Source organism: Carcharodon carcharias, chromosome 25 (genome assembly GCF_017639515.1).
Source record: "Carcharodon carcharias isolate sCarCar2 chromosome 25, sCarCar2.pri, whole genome shotgun sequence".
Taxonomy (NCBI): domain Eukaryota; kingdom Metazoa; phylum Chordata; class Chondrichthyes; order Lamniformes; family Lamnidae; genus Carcharodon; species Carcharodon carcharias.
In genome coordinates this window covers 46973002-46991471 of record NC_054491.1, presented here as the reverse complement: position 1 = coordinate 46991471, position 18470 = coordinate 46973002, and the positions used below count along the sequence as shown (strand labels likewise).

At 42.5% G+C, this 18470-nt stretch overlaps 1 protein-coding gene across 3 annotated transcripts in view; it reads right to left on the bottom strand.

Annotated features, from left to right (window-relative positions):
• Window positions 1-789: 789 nt before the first annotated feature.
• The window catches only part of acad8 (acyl-CoA dehydrogenase family, member 8), a 68218-nt gene continuing 50537 nt past the window's right edge, over window positions 790-18470 (bottom strand). Inside the window, exons 5-11 of one of the 3 annotated variants that reach the window (XM_041174627.1) lie at window positions 17867-17943; window positions 17567-17704; window positions 15969-16104; window positions 14141-14238; window positions 5678-5830; window positions 3451-3553; window positions 790-1241 (exon numbers count right to left, since the gene is read on the bottom strand). In XM_041174627.1, coding sequence (XP_041030561.1) covers window positions 1189-1241; window positions 3451-3553; window positions 5678-5830; window positions 14141-14238; window positions 15969-16104; window positions 17567-17704; window positions 17867-17943 — 758 coding nt within the window. In that variant the 3' untranslated portion in view covers window positions 790-1188. Of the gene's footprint in view, window positions 1242-3450; window positions 3554-5670; window positions 5831-14140; window positions 14239-15968; window positions 16105-17566; window positions 17705-17866; window positions 17944-18470 lie in introns of those variants that run through there. The other 2 variants (XM_041174628.1, XM_041174629.1) reach the window with 2 other exon arrangements.

The window sequence follows — 18470 nt, the reverse complement described above, 5'->3', positions numbered from 1 at the left end:
TTCTGGCTTGTTAACAGCATTCAGAATTTGCTGTGTTGTTTCATTCCCTCCTAGTTGCTTCCCTTTTCTGAGTTGCCATTTGTACCATTATCTTCCTCCTTTACTATTCATTTTCTTCTCACTTTGGCTCTCAAACGTGTTACTCTTCACTGCTGTACTACAGTTTAAGTCTCACATATTGCTTGAAGGATTGAGATTAAATGTTGCAATACACTCTACAAGCTTTGCCTCTGTTGATTAAATGGAGAACCTTTTCTAAATTTACTTGATTTCACTTTGTTAATGCTGTACCTTACTGACTTGAACAGACTGTACTCACTTTGTTCATTTAGCACTGGCATTGCCTTACTCTCATTGATTATTCATTTCTGCTTGCTGTGAGAAGGGAACACGATATTGCTCCTATTCCTGGCTGAACTCGAGATCTGAAGCCCATTGAACTTGCTTAACTGCCTGAGGAAAGGACAAAGAATGAACATTTATATCTTAAATACACAAAGACAACTTTCTTTTCTTGGTTTAAACCTTAATGTCCAGCTAAGAGGGGTCAGCTGAGTCATGCGTGACCCTTTAATGTGCTAATCCATTTTATTCAATGTATGTTTAAAATAAAACAGATGGGCAATTTTTACATCTTCTGATGAGACTGGAACTTCCTGACCTGCTTTCATCTCAACATACACAGCTGATTGAAACAGCCAGGACTGTGAAACAGTGCTTATGCCTCAGAATTGACATCTGTAGGTAGCTTAACCAATTATGAAACAAAATAAGACTTATGTATCAGGATGTTTATACAATAGTTTAATGATATCTATGGCTGTAGGTGACAGAGTTTCTTGCCAAGACTTTCGCAAAATGGCTAATATTCCACAGGATTCCAGGATTCAGTATCCAGCTGGGATCTTGGGTTACTGCCGAGTTAGTGGTCAGCCTCGCTGTTGCCACAGTGAACGGTGAAACACTGAGGATTTGTTCATGGTTGGTGTTTTTGCCGTGTTGCTACACATGGGTTTGCAACCATATAAGATTCATGCCAGTTACAAGTCCAAGAAAAAATTAAACAGAAGAAAACTATTGCATTTTACTGGTCAGTTACAATGGAGTGTAGAAACAGTCTTTCCATGAAACATAATCAACAAAATGAATTGTTTCTCCCGTGCAGAGCTGTGCTAATGCACAACAAAATTAGTCATTCAGCAGGTTCTTTGAGATAAGCATTCGCATCACTTCATTGGTTCCTACAGGAAATAAAGATATCACGTTATTTCTTCACACAGAAACACTAGGATCTTCCACTCCCACTTACAGCAGGCGTCACAGTGGGCATGAGGGAAAAAGATCAGGGGATCGTAAAAATCGGTTATAAGAAAAAGGATATACTTGTACTAGAAGTTCAGAGAAGGTTCACCCGATTCAGTCCTGGGATGAAGGGCTTATCTTAAGGAAGATTGAACAGGTTGCACTTATACCCATTGGAGCTTAGAAAAATGAGAGGAGATCTTATAGAAACATATAAGATCCTGAGAGGGTTTGATAGGGTGGATTCCGGGAGAATATTTTCCCTTGTTGGGGAGACTAGAACTGGGGGACACTGTTTAAGACAGAGGTGAGGAATTTTTTGTCTCAGAGGGTCATTAGCCATTGGAATTCTCTTCCCCAGAAAGTAGTGGAGGCTGGGTCATTGGATTTATTCAAGGCTCTGTGTTAGATAGTTTTTTGATAGACAAGAGTTATGGGGGACAGAAAGGAAGCTGGAGTTGAAACCAGAACCAGATCAGCCATGAGCTTATCAAATGGCAGATCAGGCTCAAAGGGCCAAATGGCCTAATTTATTCCTAAGTCCTATGTCGCTATGAAACTCAGAAATACTGTAATCAAAGGAGACAATAGTAAAAACTTCAGGTGGGCACAGCCAGACTGGTGAATGGGGAAGACATGTGGCAGACAGAACTTAATGCAGATAAGTTTGAAGCTATAGATTTTGGTAATACAAATGATACAATTTTAAAGGGGGTGTGGAGTGAGGTGTCCACAGTTTCAGCTGGCAGAAAGGTCAGAAACTAGATTTAAGGTGATTGATAAAAGAACCAGAAGTGATACAATAAAACATTTTGTTTTCCAGTCAGTTATGATCTGGAATGCATAGTCTGCAACTCCATGTTTGAAATCAGGAGGGATGGCTCCTGTCACTGTAGCAAAACGACTCTTACCAAAGTCACAAATGACATTGCCTTTGTCACAGTTACAAAGAAACTTTCTCCCCCTGTCCTTCTCGCCCTGTCTGCAGGCTTTGAATGATTGACCATGCCATCCTCCTCCAATATATTTCCACTGTTGTCCAACTAGGTGGGACTGCTCTCACGTGGCCCCATTCTTATCTGATTGTAGCCAGAGAATCACTTGAAATTGCTTCTCTTCCTGTTCCCGCACCGTTACCTCTAGTCTACCCCAAGGAACTATCCTTCGTCCCCTCCTATTTCTCATCTACTTGCTGCCCCTCGGCAACATCATCCAAAGACATTAGTTTTCACATTGGTGACATCCAGCTCTACCTCATCACCAGCTGTCTCTACTCATCCATTACTGCTAAATTATCTGACGTTCAGTATCGGTTGAGCAGAAGTTTTCTTCAATTAAATATGAGGAATGCTGAAGCCATTGTACTGGATGAGCATATATGTGTCATCACTAAGACTTCCTAATACCACCTCTGTAACTGCCTGACTTTACACCTGTCTCAGATCATCTGCTGTTAAAACCCACATTCATGCCTTCATGAACTCTAGATTCGACTATTCAAACGCACTCCTAGCTGGTCTCCCACATTCAACCAGCATAAACATAAGGTCAATAAAAACTCTGCTGCCTGTGACTTAACTCTCAGCGAGCCCCATTCCCCTATCACTACTGTGCTCACTGACTTACATTAGCTCCTGATCAAGCAAAACAATTTGATTTTAAAATTCCCATCCTTGTTTTCAAATCCCTCCATGGCCTCACCCCTCCCTATCTCTGTTAACTCCTCCAGCCCCATAACATTCTAAGATATGTGTTCTTCTAATTATAGCCTTTGTGCACCCCCAATTTTAATTGCACCACCATTGGTGACCATGCCTTCAGTTGCCTAGGCTCCAAGCTCTGGGATACCCTTCGTACTCTCCTCCATTTCTCTACCTTGATTTCCTCCTTTAAGGCACTTCTTAAAACCTACCTGAACCTTTGGTCATCTGACCTGGTATCTCCTTTTGTGGTTTGGTGTTATAATTTGCTCCATAATGTTCCTATGAAGTGCCCTGGGATGTTTCATCACTTTAAAAGGTGTTATATAAATGTAAGTTGTTGTATGCAGGGGAACTGCATAGCTCTTTCAAAGAGCCTGCACAGGCACAATGGGCCAAAGGGCCTCTTGTGTGCTGTATCATTTTATAAATTGTATTAAAAACTTACCCTCTAGGATCTGATGCACCCTGGTATCTCGAACAAACTGCTGTACAGCATAATCCTTTAGATAGCCATAACCACCATGCATCTGTAGCGCCTGATTACAGATCTGTTTGAGAGACAGAGTTCATTTTATAGATTTCCTGGTCAGTCAGTTTTCTTCTTGAAGATCTACTTTTGTGCATATTGTTTATGTTTATTGAAGATGCAGCACCTTGAGATGTCTGAACATAAAGAAATCGCTTCTTTTCAGTCACTTTTGTAAAGAACATATTTTTATTTTTTCTTGGTCCGTGGCTTTAAAAATAACCATGACTCAGTTTAAAAGAGATGTTCACTAAAGCAGGAAGAAGAAAGTCTACAACGTTGCTACCTCCTGGAGCAGTGTGTGCTAGGTTGGACAGAATGGTGCTGGAAAGGAGACTTGGTTTAAGAGGGAACTGCCTAACGACAGCGTTTTGATTGGCTCCTGATCAAGTGGCCAGGTTTTGTGTGTCTTATGCGTGTGTGTATGTGTGTTTATGTATAGGGGTTTAAGGAGTAGAGTTTAAGTTATAGAGTTAAAAGTTAGCAGTTCATATTTCTTTTTTTGCCACTGGTTACAATTTGTTTAATAAACAGTTATTTACTTGTTATGTTTACAAACCTGGTGCTTGTATTCTTTTAACCTAAATTAAACAATTAGGTAGAATTGGGGCAATTTGATGGTCTGATTAAACTTCTCACATTTGTCATGGCTCGGGAGCAGTGGAGCTTGATATTACAGCGCAGTATCCCCAGTGAGTCGTGACACTTTAAACAAAAATGGTGTGTGTCTGTTGAGACATTAAGATAATGCAAGTAAACACTTTAAATAACAATTTCTAAAATAAATAGACAATAGAGAAATGTGATTAAAGTTCATCTCTCAACCTATGGAAGACCAAATTATGGACTTAATTTCTGAGAGGCCTGACTGGTATCTTGTTGGCTATCTCTGGCTCAGCTGATAGCCCTGGCAATGCAATATCCAAAGTCTAGTTGATATTAGTTTTAGTTTGTGCTCAATAAAGTGTCTTGCTGTGGTGGAACACTGGAGCTTCAGGGAATAGATGGAGCACATTGGGAGTTTTGGTACTTCCTCACCTTCTTTCAGCCTTTTGATGCCTGTACATGTATATTCATCTGCACCAGGATGTTTGGCTTCACCAAAACAAACTTTAAAATTCCATTCTGCACCAGACGGACGTCTTAAGAAGGAGCAGAATGGCTGTTGATTGGCAGTGAATGGGTCTTTTGTTCTCTCCACCCAATCCCCATAACGTTGGCTCTTTGATTGCTTCTGCAACAAATCCTGACCCCCCAGTTTTGAAAGTCTGGCCGTGTGTGTAGAGAAGCTTATCTACATGGCTGTGGCCTTTCTAGTTGTGTGCCAACTGGACTATATTCCTATAATAACAAAAATACCTGGTAAAACTCAGCAGGTCTGACAGCATTTGCGGAGAGGGATACTTAACGTTTCAAGTCCGAATGATTCATCAGAACTCACTTAGACTCGAAACGTTAACTGTATCCCTTTCCACAGATGTTGTCAGATCTGCTGAGTTTTTCCAGGTATTTTTGTTTTTGTTCTAGATTTCCAGCATCCGCAGTATTTTGCTTTTATACTCCTACAATGTTTGACCAATGCTTAACAAATTAGTTTTCCTAATGAAATGAATCTAAAACCAACCAAGTTTACAGCTCAGAAGGTGGCCCATTGTCACTGTGTTCAGACATGTCTCTTTTTTCAACATACTGTGCTTTCTCTTTCTTTGGCATTCCAAAATGAATCTCACTGCACTGTGTTCTCCTCACAGCTCTGTACATCAAATAATTGTCCAATTTTCCCCTAAAAGATGGTCTGGTCTATGTCTCCAGTGCTCCCTGTTGCAAAGCATTCCAAGCTCCAACAGCCCTTGGTATAAAGAAAGTTCTTCTAACCCCTTTCCACACTTACAATGACAATTTAAAATTAATAACTCAACATCACTGACTCCCCAACCACAGAAAACAGTCTTTCCTGCTAACCTTACTGAACTCTTCAGAATTCTAAATGTATCTCTGGAACATAAAAGGAGCAAGTACAAGGCTGGTGCAGTTCTGAAGCCTGGAGTCACCTTATGTATTCAGACTGTGCAACCAGCACTATTGTTTAACCCTCTGCTCCTTTGTTACTCTGACTGGAAGAGTTAACAAGATACTCACGACTTACTGTAAAACATTCATCAGTTGCAAAGAGTTTGGCCATTGCACATAGGGCTACTGCATCCTGCCGACCCTCCTGGAGTGCTGCAGCGGCATTGCGCACCATCAAACGGGATGCTACCAGTCCAGTTGCCATTTCAGCCAGTTTAAACTGCAGATACTGCAAGAAGCACACAGCAAAGCTGAGCATCAGTGCAAATCATACAATGAACTACAGGGTTCTACAAATTGCGCTAACACCACTGAATTCCCAGCACACTGCACTCCCAGGGATACTTTGTTCCCCATTGGTAGTGGTGGTAGTATTGGTGGTTGAAAGTGGGAGAATGGGGGAGGGTATCCCATCATGCTCCCTGGAGGTGCCATTTATGCTTTTTTTATTTATGGTCTTGAAGTCACTGGTCTGGATGGGATGCATCTTAAGTTGCTGGAGGTAGTGGAGCCTGACCACAATTCATCAATTTATCTTAGAAACTGTGGATGGGAATGTTCAGTTCCAGAGGACTGGAGAATTGCAAACATTCTAACCTGTTCAAAATCAAAAATGGAAGCGGAATGGGTCAAACCCAGCAGTGATAGCCCTGTCAACCTAATGTTGTTGATGAGGAAACTTTCAAAGACAATAATCTGGGGGAAAAAATTATTAGCATTTTGTCAAAGGCAAATTGTGTTGACTAGCTTGATTGAGTCCTTTGGTGAAGTACCTGAAGCACAAGCTCCCTTGTCCTCCTATTTGGTGGCGGTCATGGGTTTGGGAGGTGCTATCGAAGGAGCCTTGCCAAGTTGCTGCAGTGCATCTATTAGATGACACATGCTGCTACCATGTGGTGGAGGGCCAGCTCTCCCAATTCTGGCCCAAGAACTTTGCAGGGTTGACTGGGCAGCATGCATTTATCACATTTGATGCCTAAATCAGCATGGCGAGGCCCGTCCTGCTCTATTTTTACTTGTTTTTTTCAGAGCAATTTGATGCAACTTTCTAGGGCGTTTTTGAAGGCAGTTAAGAGTCAACCATACTGCAGTGGATCTGGAGTCACATGGAAGTCTCACCAGGTAAGGGTGGCAGATTTCCTTCCTTGAAAGACATTGACTCAGTGACTCTTTACGACAATCCAGTAGTTTCAACGACATTACAGACACTGGGATTTTATCCCAGAGGTTCCAGACTTAATGAACTTAGTTAACTGAATTTGAACTCCCCCAGCTGCATCTGTAGCAGAATTCCAGGCCTCTGCAGTACTTGTCCAGGAACATTACAACTACAATACTATTCCTAATCTACAACTCCTTATCACAGAATTGCACATAGAGCTAGGCCCTTCAATCTGCCTCTTGTCAGCCAAGTGCTTTCACACTGAATCACCACATGAGCTCAGGGGGTCACTCAACTTATCCTCACCATTTCCTCCCTCCCTCATTTGAAGGAGGACTAGGATTTTGGCTGTTTGGCAATCTGATAGTATTTAACAGAAATGGTTTTATTGTATTGATTTTAAACTCTTATCATTGGGATACTCCATGAGTATCCCATTCAATTTTGATTTGGTTACTTTGAAATGACTTGGACTCCCTGTCTTTAGCCTAACATCTGTCATAGGGAAAGTGCTAGAACCCGTTATTAATGAGGTTATAGCAGGATACTTAGAAAATCACAATGTGATCAGGTAGAGTTAACATGGCTTTGTTTAGAGGAAATCGTGTTCATCTAATCTACTGGAGTATTTTGACGAAGTAACATTCAAGGTAGATAAAGGGGAACCAATAGATGTGGTGCACTTGGATTTCCAAAAGGCATTTGATGAGATGCCACATCAAAGGTTACCATACGATTACATGGTGTAGGGGAAAACATATTAGCATGGATGAAGGATTCGTTAGCTAACAGAAAGCAGAAAGTATGATAAATGGATCTTTTGCAGATTGGCAAACTGTAACTAGTGGAATGCCACAGGGATCAATGCTGGGTCTTCAACGATTTACAATCTATATCAATGGCTTTGATAAAGGGAATGAACGTATGGTAGCTAAATTTGACACCAAGATAGGTAGGAAAGTAAGTTGTCAAGAGGAGGTAGAGAGTTTTCAAAGGGATATAGATAGGTTAAGTGAGAGGCCAAATATTTGGCAGGTGGGAGAATAACTTGGGCAAATGCAAACTTGTTCATTTTGGGAGGAACAGAAAAGCAGTATACTATTTAAATGAAGAGAGGTTGCAAAACTCGGTGGTAGAGAGGGATCTGGGTGTCCCAATAAATGAATTGCTAAGTTAACATGTAGGTACAGTAAGTGATTAGGCAGGCAAATGAAATGTTGGCATTTATTGCAAGAGGAATGGAATATAAAAGTGGGGAAGTTTTATTGTAGCTGTACAGAGCCTTGGTGAGACCGCATCAGGAGTGCTGTGTGCAGTTTTGGGCTCCATATTTGAAAAAAAAGATATAATTACTTTTGAAACAGTTCAGAGGAGGTCACTTGACTCATTGTGGATGAGTTGGTTGGGGTTGTGGATGGGGTGCCAATCGAGCGGGCTGTTTTCTCCTGGATGATTTCAAGCTTCCTGAGTGTTGCAGAAGCTGCACTCATTCAGGCAAGTGGAGAGTATTTCATCACACTCCTGACTTGTGCCTTGTAGATGGTGGACAGGCTTTGGGGAGTCAGGAGGTGAGTTACTTGTCGCAGGGTCCCTAGCCTCTAACCTTCTCTTGTAGCCACAGTATTTATATGGCTAGTTCAGTTCAATTTCTGGTCAACAGTAAACCCCAGGATGTTGATAGTGGGGTATTCTGTGATGCTAATGCCATTGAATGTTAAGGGGTGTCAGTCAGATTCTCTCTTGTTGGAGATGGTCATAGCCTGGCACTTGTGTGGCATGAATGTTACTTGCCACTTGTCAGCCCAAGCCTGGATATTGTCCAAGTCTTGTTGCATTTGGACATGGACTGCTTCACTATCTGAGGAGTCGCAAATAGTGCTGAACATTGTGCAATCATCAGCGAACATCCCCACTTCTGACCTTATGACTGAAGGAAGGTCATTGATGGAGCAGCAGAAGATGATTGGGCCGAGGATACTACCCTGAGGAACTTTTGCAGTGACGTCCTGGAAATGAGATGATTGACCTCCAGCAACCACTACCATCTTCCAATGTGTTAGGTATGAGTCCAACCAGCGGAGAGGTTTCCCCCTGGTTTCCATTGACTCCAGTTTTGCTAGGTCTCCTTGATGCCACACTCGGTCAAATGCTGCCTTGATGTCAAGGGCAGTCACTCTCTCCTCTTGAGTTCAGCTCTTTCGTCCATGTTTGAACCAAGGATGTAATGAGGTCAGGAACCGAGTGGCCCTGATGGAACCAAAACTGGGCATCAGTGAACAGATTATTGCTAAGCAAGTGTTGCTTGATAGCACTGTTAATGATTCCTTTATTGATGGTGAGGCGGTAATTGGCTGGATTGGATTTGTCCTGCTTTTTGTGTACAGGACATACCTGGGCAACTTTCCACATTGCCAGGTAAATGCCAGTGTTGTAGCTATACTGGAACAGCCTAGCTAGGGGCGCGGCAAGTTCTTGGGCACAAGTCTTCAGTACTATTGCCGGAATGTTGTCAAGGCCCATAGCCTTTGCCACATTCAGTGCCTTCAGCCGTTTCTTGATATCACATGGAGTGAATAGAATTGGCTGACATCTGGCATCTGTGATGCTGGGGTCCTCCGAGGAGGCTGAGATGGATCATCCAATTGGCACTTCTGGCTGAAGATTGTTGCGAATGCTTCATCCTTATCTGATAAGGAAGATATATCAGATAGTAGTATTATCTTTCTTGTACTGTTATGACCCAAACAAGGAAAAGTTTCCCACCCCGATTCCATTGGCTCCAGTTTTGCTAGGGCTCCTTGATGCCACACTAGGTCAAATGCTGCCTTGATGTCAAGTGCAGTCACTCTCACCTCAGGAGTTCAGCTCTTTTGTCCATGTTTGAACCAAGACTATAATGAAGTAGAATACTTGGAGAGTTGGAGAGAATTAGAACAAGCAATAGTAAGTCATTAGATAGGGTTAGGGTAAGAGGGAAAGTAAAAAAGCCTAAATCAGGATTAATGTGCATATATGTGAATGCACAGAGTGTGATTAATAAGATTGGTGAACTGCAGGCACAGGTTGACAAATGGAATTATGATATTATTGCTATAACAGAGGCCTGGCTCAAAGAAGGGCAGGACTGGGCATTAAATTTCCTGGATACATGGTGTTTAGGAAAGACAGGAAAGGAAGAAAAGGTGAGGAAATGGCAGTTGATTAAAGATGGCATTACAGTATTGGAGAGAGAGGATGCTCCAGAAGGGTCAAGGGCGGAATCTCTCTGGTTAGAGGTAAGGAATGAAAAAGGTGCAATAACATTGATCGGTATAGTATATTGACCACCAACTAGTGGAAAGGATTAAGATAAACAAATTTGTAAAGAAATTAGAGGTGTGCAGGAATTATAGAGTAATTATAATGGGGGGACTTCAATTATCCAAATATAGACTGGGATAGGAATAGTGCAAAGGGACGAGAGGGGCATGAGTTCCTGAAAAGTGTTCAAGATAATTTTCTGCAGCAGTATGTTGCCGGTCCAACAAGAGGGAAGGCACTATTGGGCCTGGTTCTGGGGAATGAGTTGGCCCAAGGGGATCAAATATCAGTGGGAGCACATTTAGGGGACAGTGGCCATTGTATCATAAGGTTTTGGTTGGCCATGGAAATGGACAAGGAACAATCTAGAGCAGGGGTAATTAATTGAGGGTAAGGCAACTTCAATGGGATGAGAATGCATGAGTTGTGTGATTTGGAATCAAATATTGGCAGAAAAGATAATGGCCAAACAACGGGCTACTTCAAAGAAAAAGTATTGCAGGCATTGTCTAGGTATACTCCTTGAAGGGGAAAGACAGGACAAATAAATCCAGAGTGCCCTGGATGACAAGAGAGATAGATGAAGATGAAAAGGAAGAAGTTCACGTACGACAGATGTCAGGTAGAAAATTCAATGGAGAATCAGGCAGAGGAGAAGTGAAAAAGCTAATAAGAAAAGCAAGGGGAGAGCATGAAGAGCAGCTAATATAACAAGGAATCCAGAGATCTTCTTTAAGCATATAAACAATAAAAGGGTGGTAAAAAGGAAGAGTAGGGCCAATTAGGGATAAAAAAGAGAACTTGTACATGGAGGCAAGAGAAATAGTGGAGGTATTAAATAAATACATCGCATCTGTCTTTACAAAGGAAGAAGATGCTACCCAGACTGAAGTGAGAGAGGAAGTAACTGCTACACTAGAAGAATTTACAATTGAGAAGGAAGAGGTTTTAGAAAGGCTATCTTTAGTTAAAATTGATAAGGTACCAGTGCTGGATGAGATGCATCCAAGGGTACTGAGGGAAGCGAGAGTGGAAATTGCAGAGGCACTAGTGATAATCTTCCAGTCTTCCTTAACACAGGGATGGTGCCAGAGGACTGGAGAACTGCAAATGTTACACCCTGCTCAAAAATGGGTGCATGGATAAAGCCAGCAACTACAGACCAATCACTTTGACTTGAGTGGTAGGGAAACTAGAGTTTAGGACCAAATCAGTCACTTAGACAAGTGCAGGATAGTTCAAAAGGCATTTGATACAGTGTCATACAACAGATTTGTGAGCAAAATTCTAGGTCACGGAATAAAAGGGAAAGTAGACACGTGGATAAGAAACTGGCTGAGTGACAGAAAACAGAGTACTGGTTAATGGATGTCTTTCAGATTGGAGGAATGTTTGTAGTTTAGTTCCCAGGGGTCAGTGTTGGGACCCTTGCTCTTTCTGATATTTATTAATGACCTAGACTGCGGTGTTCAGGACATGATTTCAAAATTTGCACATGATACGAAGATTGGAAACGTTGTCAACTGTGATGAGCATAGTTTTGAAATACAAAAGAACGTAGACATGTTGGTGGAATGGACAGACAAGTGGCAGATGAAGTTCAATGCAGAAAGTGAGAGGTGATTCATTTTGGCAGGATGAATATGGACAGACAGTATAAAATAAAGGGAGAGCCTCTAAAAGAGGTGGATTAACAGGGGACCATGGTGTAAATCTACAGAAGTCATTGAAGATGGCAGGGCAGGTTGGGAGAGCAGTTAATAAGCATGTAGGATCTTAGGCTTGATTAACAGGGGCATTGAGTACAAGAGTAAGGAGGTCATTTTAAAAAATTCATTCATGGGATGTGGGCGTTGCTGGCTAGGCCAGCATTTATTGCCCATCCCTAACTGACCTTGAGAAGATAGTGGTGAGCTGCCTTCATGAACTGTTACAGTCCATGTGGTGTAGGTACATCCACAGTACTATCAGGGAGGGAGTTCCAGGATTTTGACCCAGTGACAGCAAGTGGACAGTGATATATTTCCAAGTCGGGATGGTGTATGGCTTAGAGGGGAACTTCCAGGTGCTGACGTTCCCATGTGCCTGCTGCCCTTCTCTTTCTAGATGGTAGTAGTTATGGGTTTGGAAGGTGCTGTCTAAGGAGACTTTGTGAGTTCCCGCATATTCTAAATAGTGCACACTGCTGCCACTGTGCGTTGGTGGTGGACGGGGTGAGTGTTTGTGGATGGGGTGCCAATCAAGCGGGCTGCTTTGTCCTGGATGGTGTCAAGCTTCTCGAGTGTTGTTGGGGCTGCATTCATTCAGGCAAGAGGAGAGTATTCCATCACACTCCTGACTTACGCCTTGTAGATGGTAGACAGGCTTTGAGGAGTCAGGGGGTGAGTTACTCGTCGCAGGATTCCTAGCCTCCGATCTGCTCTTGTAGCCACATTATTTATATGGCTAGTCCAGTTCAGCTTCTGGTCAATGGTAACCCCAAGGATGTTGATAATAGGGGATTCAGTGACAGTAATGCCACTGAATGTCAAGGGGCGATGGTTAGATTCTCTCTTGTTGGAGATGGTCATTGCCTGGCACTTGTGTGGCCCGAATGTTACTTGCCACTTGTCAGCCCAAGCCTGGGTATTGTCCAGGTCTTGCTGCATTTGGGCATGGACTGCTTTAGTAGCTGAGGAGCTACAAATGGTGCTGAATATTGCGCAATCATCAGCGAACATCCCCACTTCTGACCTTATGACGAAAGACACAGGCACGATGAGCTGATTGGCCTCTTTCTGCACCTTAACTTTTCTATTGTTCTAGGGAAGGAAAGTAATTGACGAAGCAGCTGAAGATGGTTGGGTCTAGGGCACTACCCTGAGGCCTTGATATCAAGGGCAGTCACTCTCCCCTCACCTGTATAATACCTATATTAGGCCTCATCTGGAGTACTGCTTCCAGTTATAGGTACCATACTTGAGCAAAGGTTTGAAATCATTGGAGAGAATACAGAGGGGATTCACAAGAATGTTTCCATGGATGAAGAACTGTAACTATGAGGATAGATTGGAGAGGTTGTTTTCTCTTAGCGACAAGAAGGTCGAGGGGAGACCTGAAAGAGGTATTCAAGATCCTGAGGGGCATGGACAGGGTAAATAGTGAGAAACTGTTTTCACTCAAGGGAGCATCAAGAAATAGAGAGCGCAGATTCAAAATAATTGGCAAAGGGAGTAAAAGTTATTCCAGGAAAAAGTTTTGGAGTCTGGAATGAACTTCATGAGAGGGTGGCAGAGGGAGGTTCAATCGAGGTATTCAAAAGGGAATTGGATGACTATCTGAAAAGAAAGAATGTGCAAGGTTATGGGGATAAGGCCGGGGAGTGGGGCTAGGTAGAATGCTTTTTCAGAGAGCCAGTACAGATTCGACGGACCGACTGGGCTCCTTCTGCACTGTAAAACTTCTGTGATTGTGGGGGAAACCAGAACTCGGGGACATAGTTTAAAAATAAGAGGTCTCCCTTTTAAGACAGAGATGAGAAAATTTTTCTTTTCGAGGGCAGAGTGTGGAATTCTCTTCTCAAGAAGGTAGTGGAGGCCGGGTCTTTACATTTATTGAAGGCTTTTTGTTAGACAAGGGAGTCATGGGTTATGGGAGGCAGACTGGAAAGTGGAGTTGAGACCACAACCAGATCAGCCATGATCTTACTGAATAGTGCAGCAGGCTTGAAGAGCTGAATGGCATACTCCTTCTCCTAAGTCCTGTGTTCCGACGTTCCCCTGTGGTGATATCTTGGGCCAGTCAAAGGGCAACGCTAGACACTGCTTCAAAACTACACTGTTCTTGTTTATTTACTTTGTAGCATGTCACTGGGCCCTAATGAAATAAGGAAGCAGCCACCTTTGCATCGCCATCAGTACAAATTTTCAAGTTCTTTGAAAAGCTACATTCTGAACATCTCCTTTAACCCAACATTGTTCCATTGGCTGTAAGAGTACCGTGCATAGAGCAACTTTAAAGTACTGCCAAATAATTGTACATCACATGCATGACAGCACTCTGCAAGGACTGTACCTCTATGGAAAGGGTCTTTCATACCTGACTGTCGGCAAGAGGTTTTCCAAATTGTTTGCGGACTTTCAGGTGATCTTGAGTTAAAAGAATGGAGGCATATGCAGCACCTACTGAACACGAAGCTGCAGAAATTACAAGTACGTAGATAGGGTTAGAAACAATAAACGGTAGATTAAATACGGTCATACAGAGACACACACAGAGTCATTGGGCTTAAAAACACAGGACCAGGAACACGCTATTCAGCCCTTCAAACCTGTTGCGCTATTTAATCAGATCATGGCTAACTTGAATCTTAACTCAATCTACCTGCCTTGGCTCTACCATCCTCAATACCCTTACCAAACAAAAATCTATCAAGCTCAGTTCTGGAATTTTCAATTGACCACCACACCTCACAAAACTTCTGGGGAAGAGAAGATTTTCATTATCTTCTATGTGAGCGACTGCTTGCTCCCTGACATCACCCCTGAATGGTTTAAACTCTAAGTTTAAGTTTATGTCCCCTTATCACCCACCAGAGAATATAGTTTTGCTATATGAAACCTATTATAGGCTTTAATTATATTAAAGACCTCAATTAGATCATCCTTTAATCTTTTAAACTCATTTGAATACAAGCCTAGTCCATGCAACCTGTCCTCATAATTTAACTATTTTTGCCCCTGTATCAATGCGGTAAATTTGTACCACGCTCCCTCCAAGGTGAACATATCCTGCCTTAGCACGCAGTACATAGAACTGAATGTTGTACTCTAAATGGGGTCTGACCAAGGCTTTGTACAATTGTACCATACTTTTACCCTTTCATATTCCTGCACCTTTGTGATAAAGGCCAACATTCCATTAATCTTTTCAATTATTTTTGTACTTCACCACTAGCTCTGAATTACTTCTGTACTTACATGGCTGGTCCAGTTCAATTTTCTGCAGGTTACCATTGACCAGAAACTGAACTGGACCAGGCATATAAATACGGTGGCTGCAAGAGCAGTTCAAAGACTGGGAATTCTGCAGAGAGTAACTGCCCACCCTCTATCTACATGGTACAAGTCAGGAGTGTGATGGAATATTCTCCACTTGCCTGGCTAAGTGCAGCTCCAACACCACTCAAGCAGCTCAACATCATCCAGGACAAAGCAACGTCATTTGATTGGCACACCATCTAGCACCTTCAACATCCACTCCCTCCACCACCAACTCACTGTGGTAGCTGTGTGTACCACTACAAAGTGCACCGTAGCAACTCACCAAGGCTCCTTCGACAGCACATTCCAAGCCTACAACCTCTATCATCTAGAAGGACAACAGCAGCAGATGAATGGGAACTCCACCACCTAGACGTTCCCCTCTAAGACACACAGCATCCTGACTTGGAACTATCCTGCCTTTCCTTCATTGTCCCTGGAACTCCCTTCCTAACAGCACTGTGGGTGTACCTCCACCATATGAACTGCAGCGGATTAAGAAGGCAGCTCACCACTACCTTCTCAAGGGCATTTAGGGATGGCCAATAAATGCTGGCCTAGCCAGCGAAGCCCACATCTCATGAAAAAATGAACAGTGGACATGCTTTGCATCACTCAGCTCTGAGCTCAGCATTACTGGAGTATCAGGTCCCAGCGCGAGCTACAAGGGTATATCAGGCTGCGGCTTGGCTTTGTAGGCCTGCTCACTAGCTCAGCACAATGGTAAGCTGTAGTAGGGATATACCCACCAGAACTGTCGAAGGAAATTAAAGATTGGAAGTGTGGATCAAAACAGCGCCTCCCATAATGAAGGAGAAGAGGAACCGTTCAGCAGGGCCCCCGGGGGCTGCCCACTGATTTCTTTAGCTCTCAAGTTTTCTTACCAATGTTGATTCTTCCGCCATTCAGTCCATTCATTGCTATGGAAAATCCATCACCTTCTTTTCCAATCAAGTTACTAACGGGAACAGCACAGTCCTCAAATATCACAGCTCGAGTTGGCTGGCAGTTCCATCCGACCTTGAACAGTAAGACAGGAATGGGTCAAATGAGGTTTGCTCAATTCACATTTTTAGACATATACGCAGATATCTTTTTCATGGACTGGGTCAACAGAGCAAAACCAAATAAAGAGACAGGTCCAAGCCCTAGTTAATAAAGAGGACAGAGCACCATTAAAGGCAGTAAGCAGGTTTCAAGCTATTTGCATTGTGATAGATTTAATTAACTCTGTCTTTAGCCCAGCTAAAAGTTCTTTCTTGTTAGGCAAAGAGCATAGGAAAGGGAAGAGGGATTTTTAAAATGTTTTGTTGAGTTCAGTTTTAACCTCTAACCAACAGTTCCTTCCATCGGCAGTGCTAACTAAGCAGGCAGTTGGGTGTCACAATTGAATTATTGCATGAATTGCCTTCTGTCACTTGTGCCCTCTGTTACCGCTTATTCCTCCAGAAAATGCTAGATGAATGTTACCAAAAAGCAATAGTATCTTGGTCACTGCACTTTTTCACACCTCAGGTACCTTAGCTACACCAGAATCATGCCAAAGCAGAAGGAAGTCAGCACCCCAGGAACCTTAAGATAAAAGCAAAATACTGCGGATGCTGGAAATCTGAAACAAAAACAGAAAATGCTGGAAAAACTCAGCAGGTCTAACAGCATCTGTGGAGAGAAAAAAAAGGGTTAACGTTTCGAGTCCTTATGGCTCTCTGCTCTGAAGAAGAATCATACGGACTCGAAACCTTAACTCTTTTTTTTCTCTCCACAGATGCTGTTAGACCTGTTGAGTTTTTCCAATATTTTCTGTTTTTGACCCCGGGAACCTTCCCTGAAAGGCTAGGAAAAGTAAAAAGCTGTAAAGAGGCCAATGCCTGTAAGTCACTAAACATAACGGTTACAAATGATTAGGCATGTTAATTTGTTATTCAACACAGTGAGCCTAACCGTCTAAGTTGTTGGTTCTATATTAATTGTGTTAACTTGGATTCTGATAGTGGACATTAGTTAGGGATTCACTTGGGCTCCTATAAATAGGATCAGTCTGGAACTGGGATTTGGGTTAAGAGGTGAATGTCTGTAATGTGAATCTTTGTAAATAAATGCTCATGAAATGTGTAAAGGTTGGGTCTAGTTCTATTCTTCACCAAGTGGCTTTCTGAAGTACAACACAAGTGAGTGCAGCCTGGCCAAAGTATTTTTTGGAGTAAGTCATAATTTTGTATACCAGAGCTTTTATGGATCGAAAGAGTTTTTCTTGTCTGTGATTTTTGTTGTAATCTAGTCTGAATGGAGAGACCCTCAACTAATTGTGACACAGACATTCAACCTGAATGGGCCAAAGACTGTACAAGTAACAACATCTACAGGGACTGTCCTATTACTGCACCAGTTGCAGTAGTTTAAGTATCCACCCTAAAGAACCAACTCTTATTCCTCTAGATCATGAGGAGGGAATCCACTCTACTCCACACTGACTGCCTTTTACCTTTTTCTCTTTCTTGCCGAAGCTGAGCCCAGGGGTACCTTTCTCCACCAACAAACAGGAAATGCCTTTGGGACCCCTGTCTCCAGTCCTGCACATCAACACGTACAGATCAGTTTCTCCTCCACCACTGATAAAAGCCTGAACAAGAAATGAGAGTTCCAGTGATAAGCCAGTGTGACAGGTTTGGCAGTTCATGAACACTGACATTCTCAAAGATCTGACCAGACAGTAATACAAATACAGGACATTACTGCAACTATCAAATGTCCTTTGCGAACACATCTCTATATGATTTATTACCTTTGAGCCATTGAGAATGTAGCAATCGCCATCCCGTCTTGCAGTAGTTATTAGTGAAGCTGCATCACTTCCACTTCCTGTTAGATGGAATCAGACAATCTTACAGTGACTGCTATCGCTTTCCATTTTTACCTAATCTTTCTCATCTGTAAACCCTTCAGCAGTTGCTTATACAGAACTATTTAACACTGCAGGGTTCAGATAATTTGAAAGGAAGCAACACAAGGAGGAAAGAACCTAAAATCATAGTTACTGTTTGACTACTCCTAGAAAGGGAGAAGGTCAAAGACTAGAGACCCGGTTGACAACTGTAAAGTCGGCACTAAGATCGAACATTTGGCCTATGTGCCAGACAGTGAACTGCCACCTACCATGAGCCAACATTTTTGAGAAAGGAGGAGAGATAACTGCACAATTAGAGAACAAGCAAAATTATGGAACAATAAAATTTGCCACTAACAAGGAATTCACTTGCCCCATCATGCCTGTGCTAGCTCTTTGAAAAGAGTTATCCACTTAGGCCCATCCCCATACACTTTACCCATAACATATAAACTTCCTATTGGTCAAATATCCACTCCACTTTTATGAATAAGTCATTCTG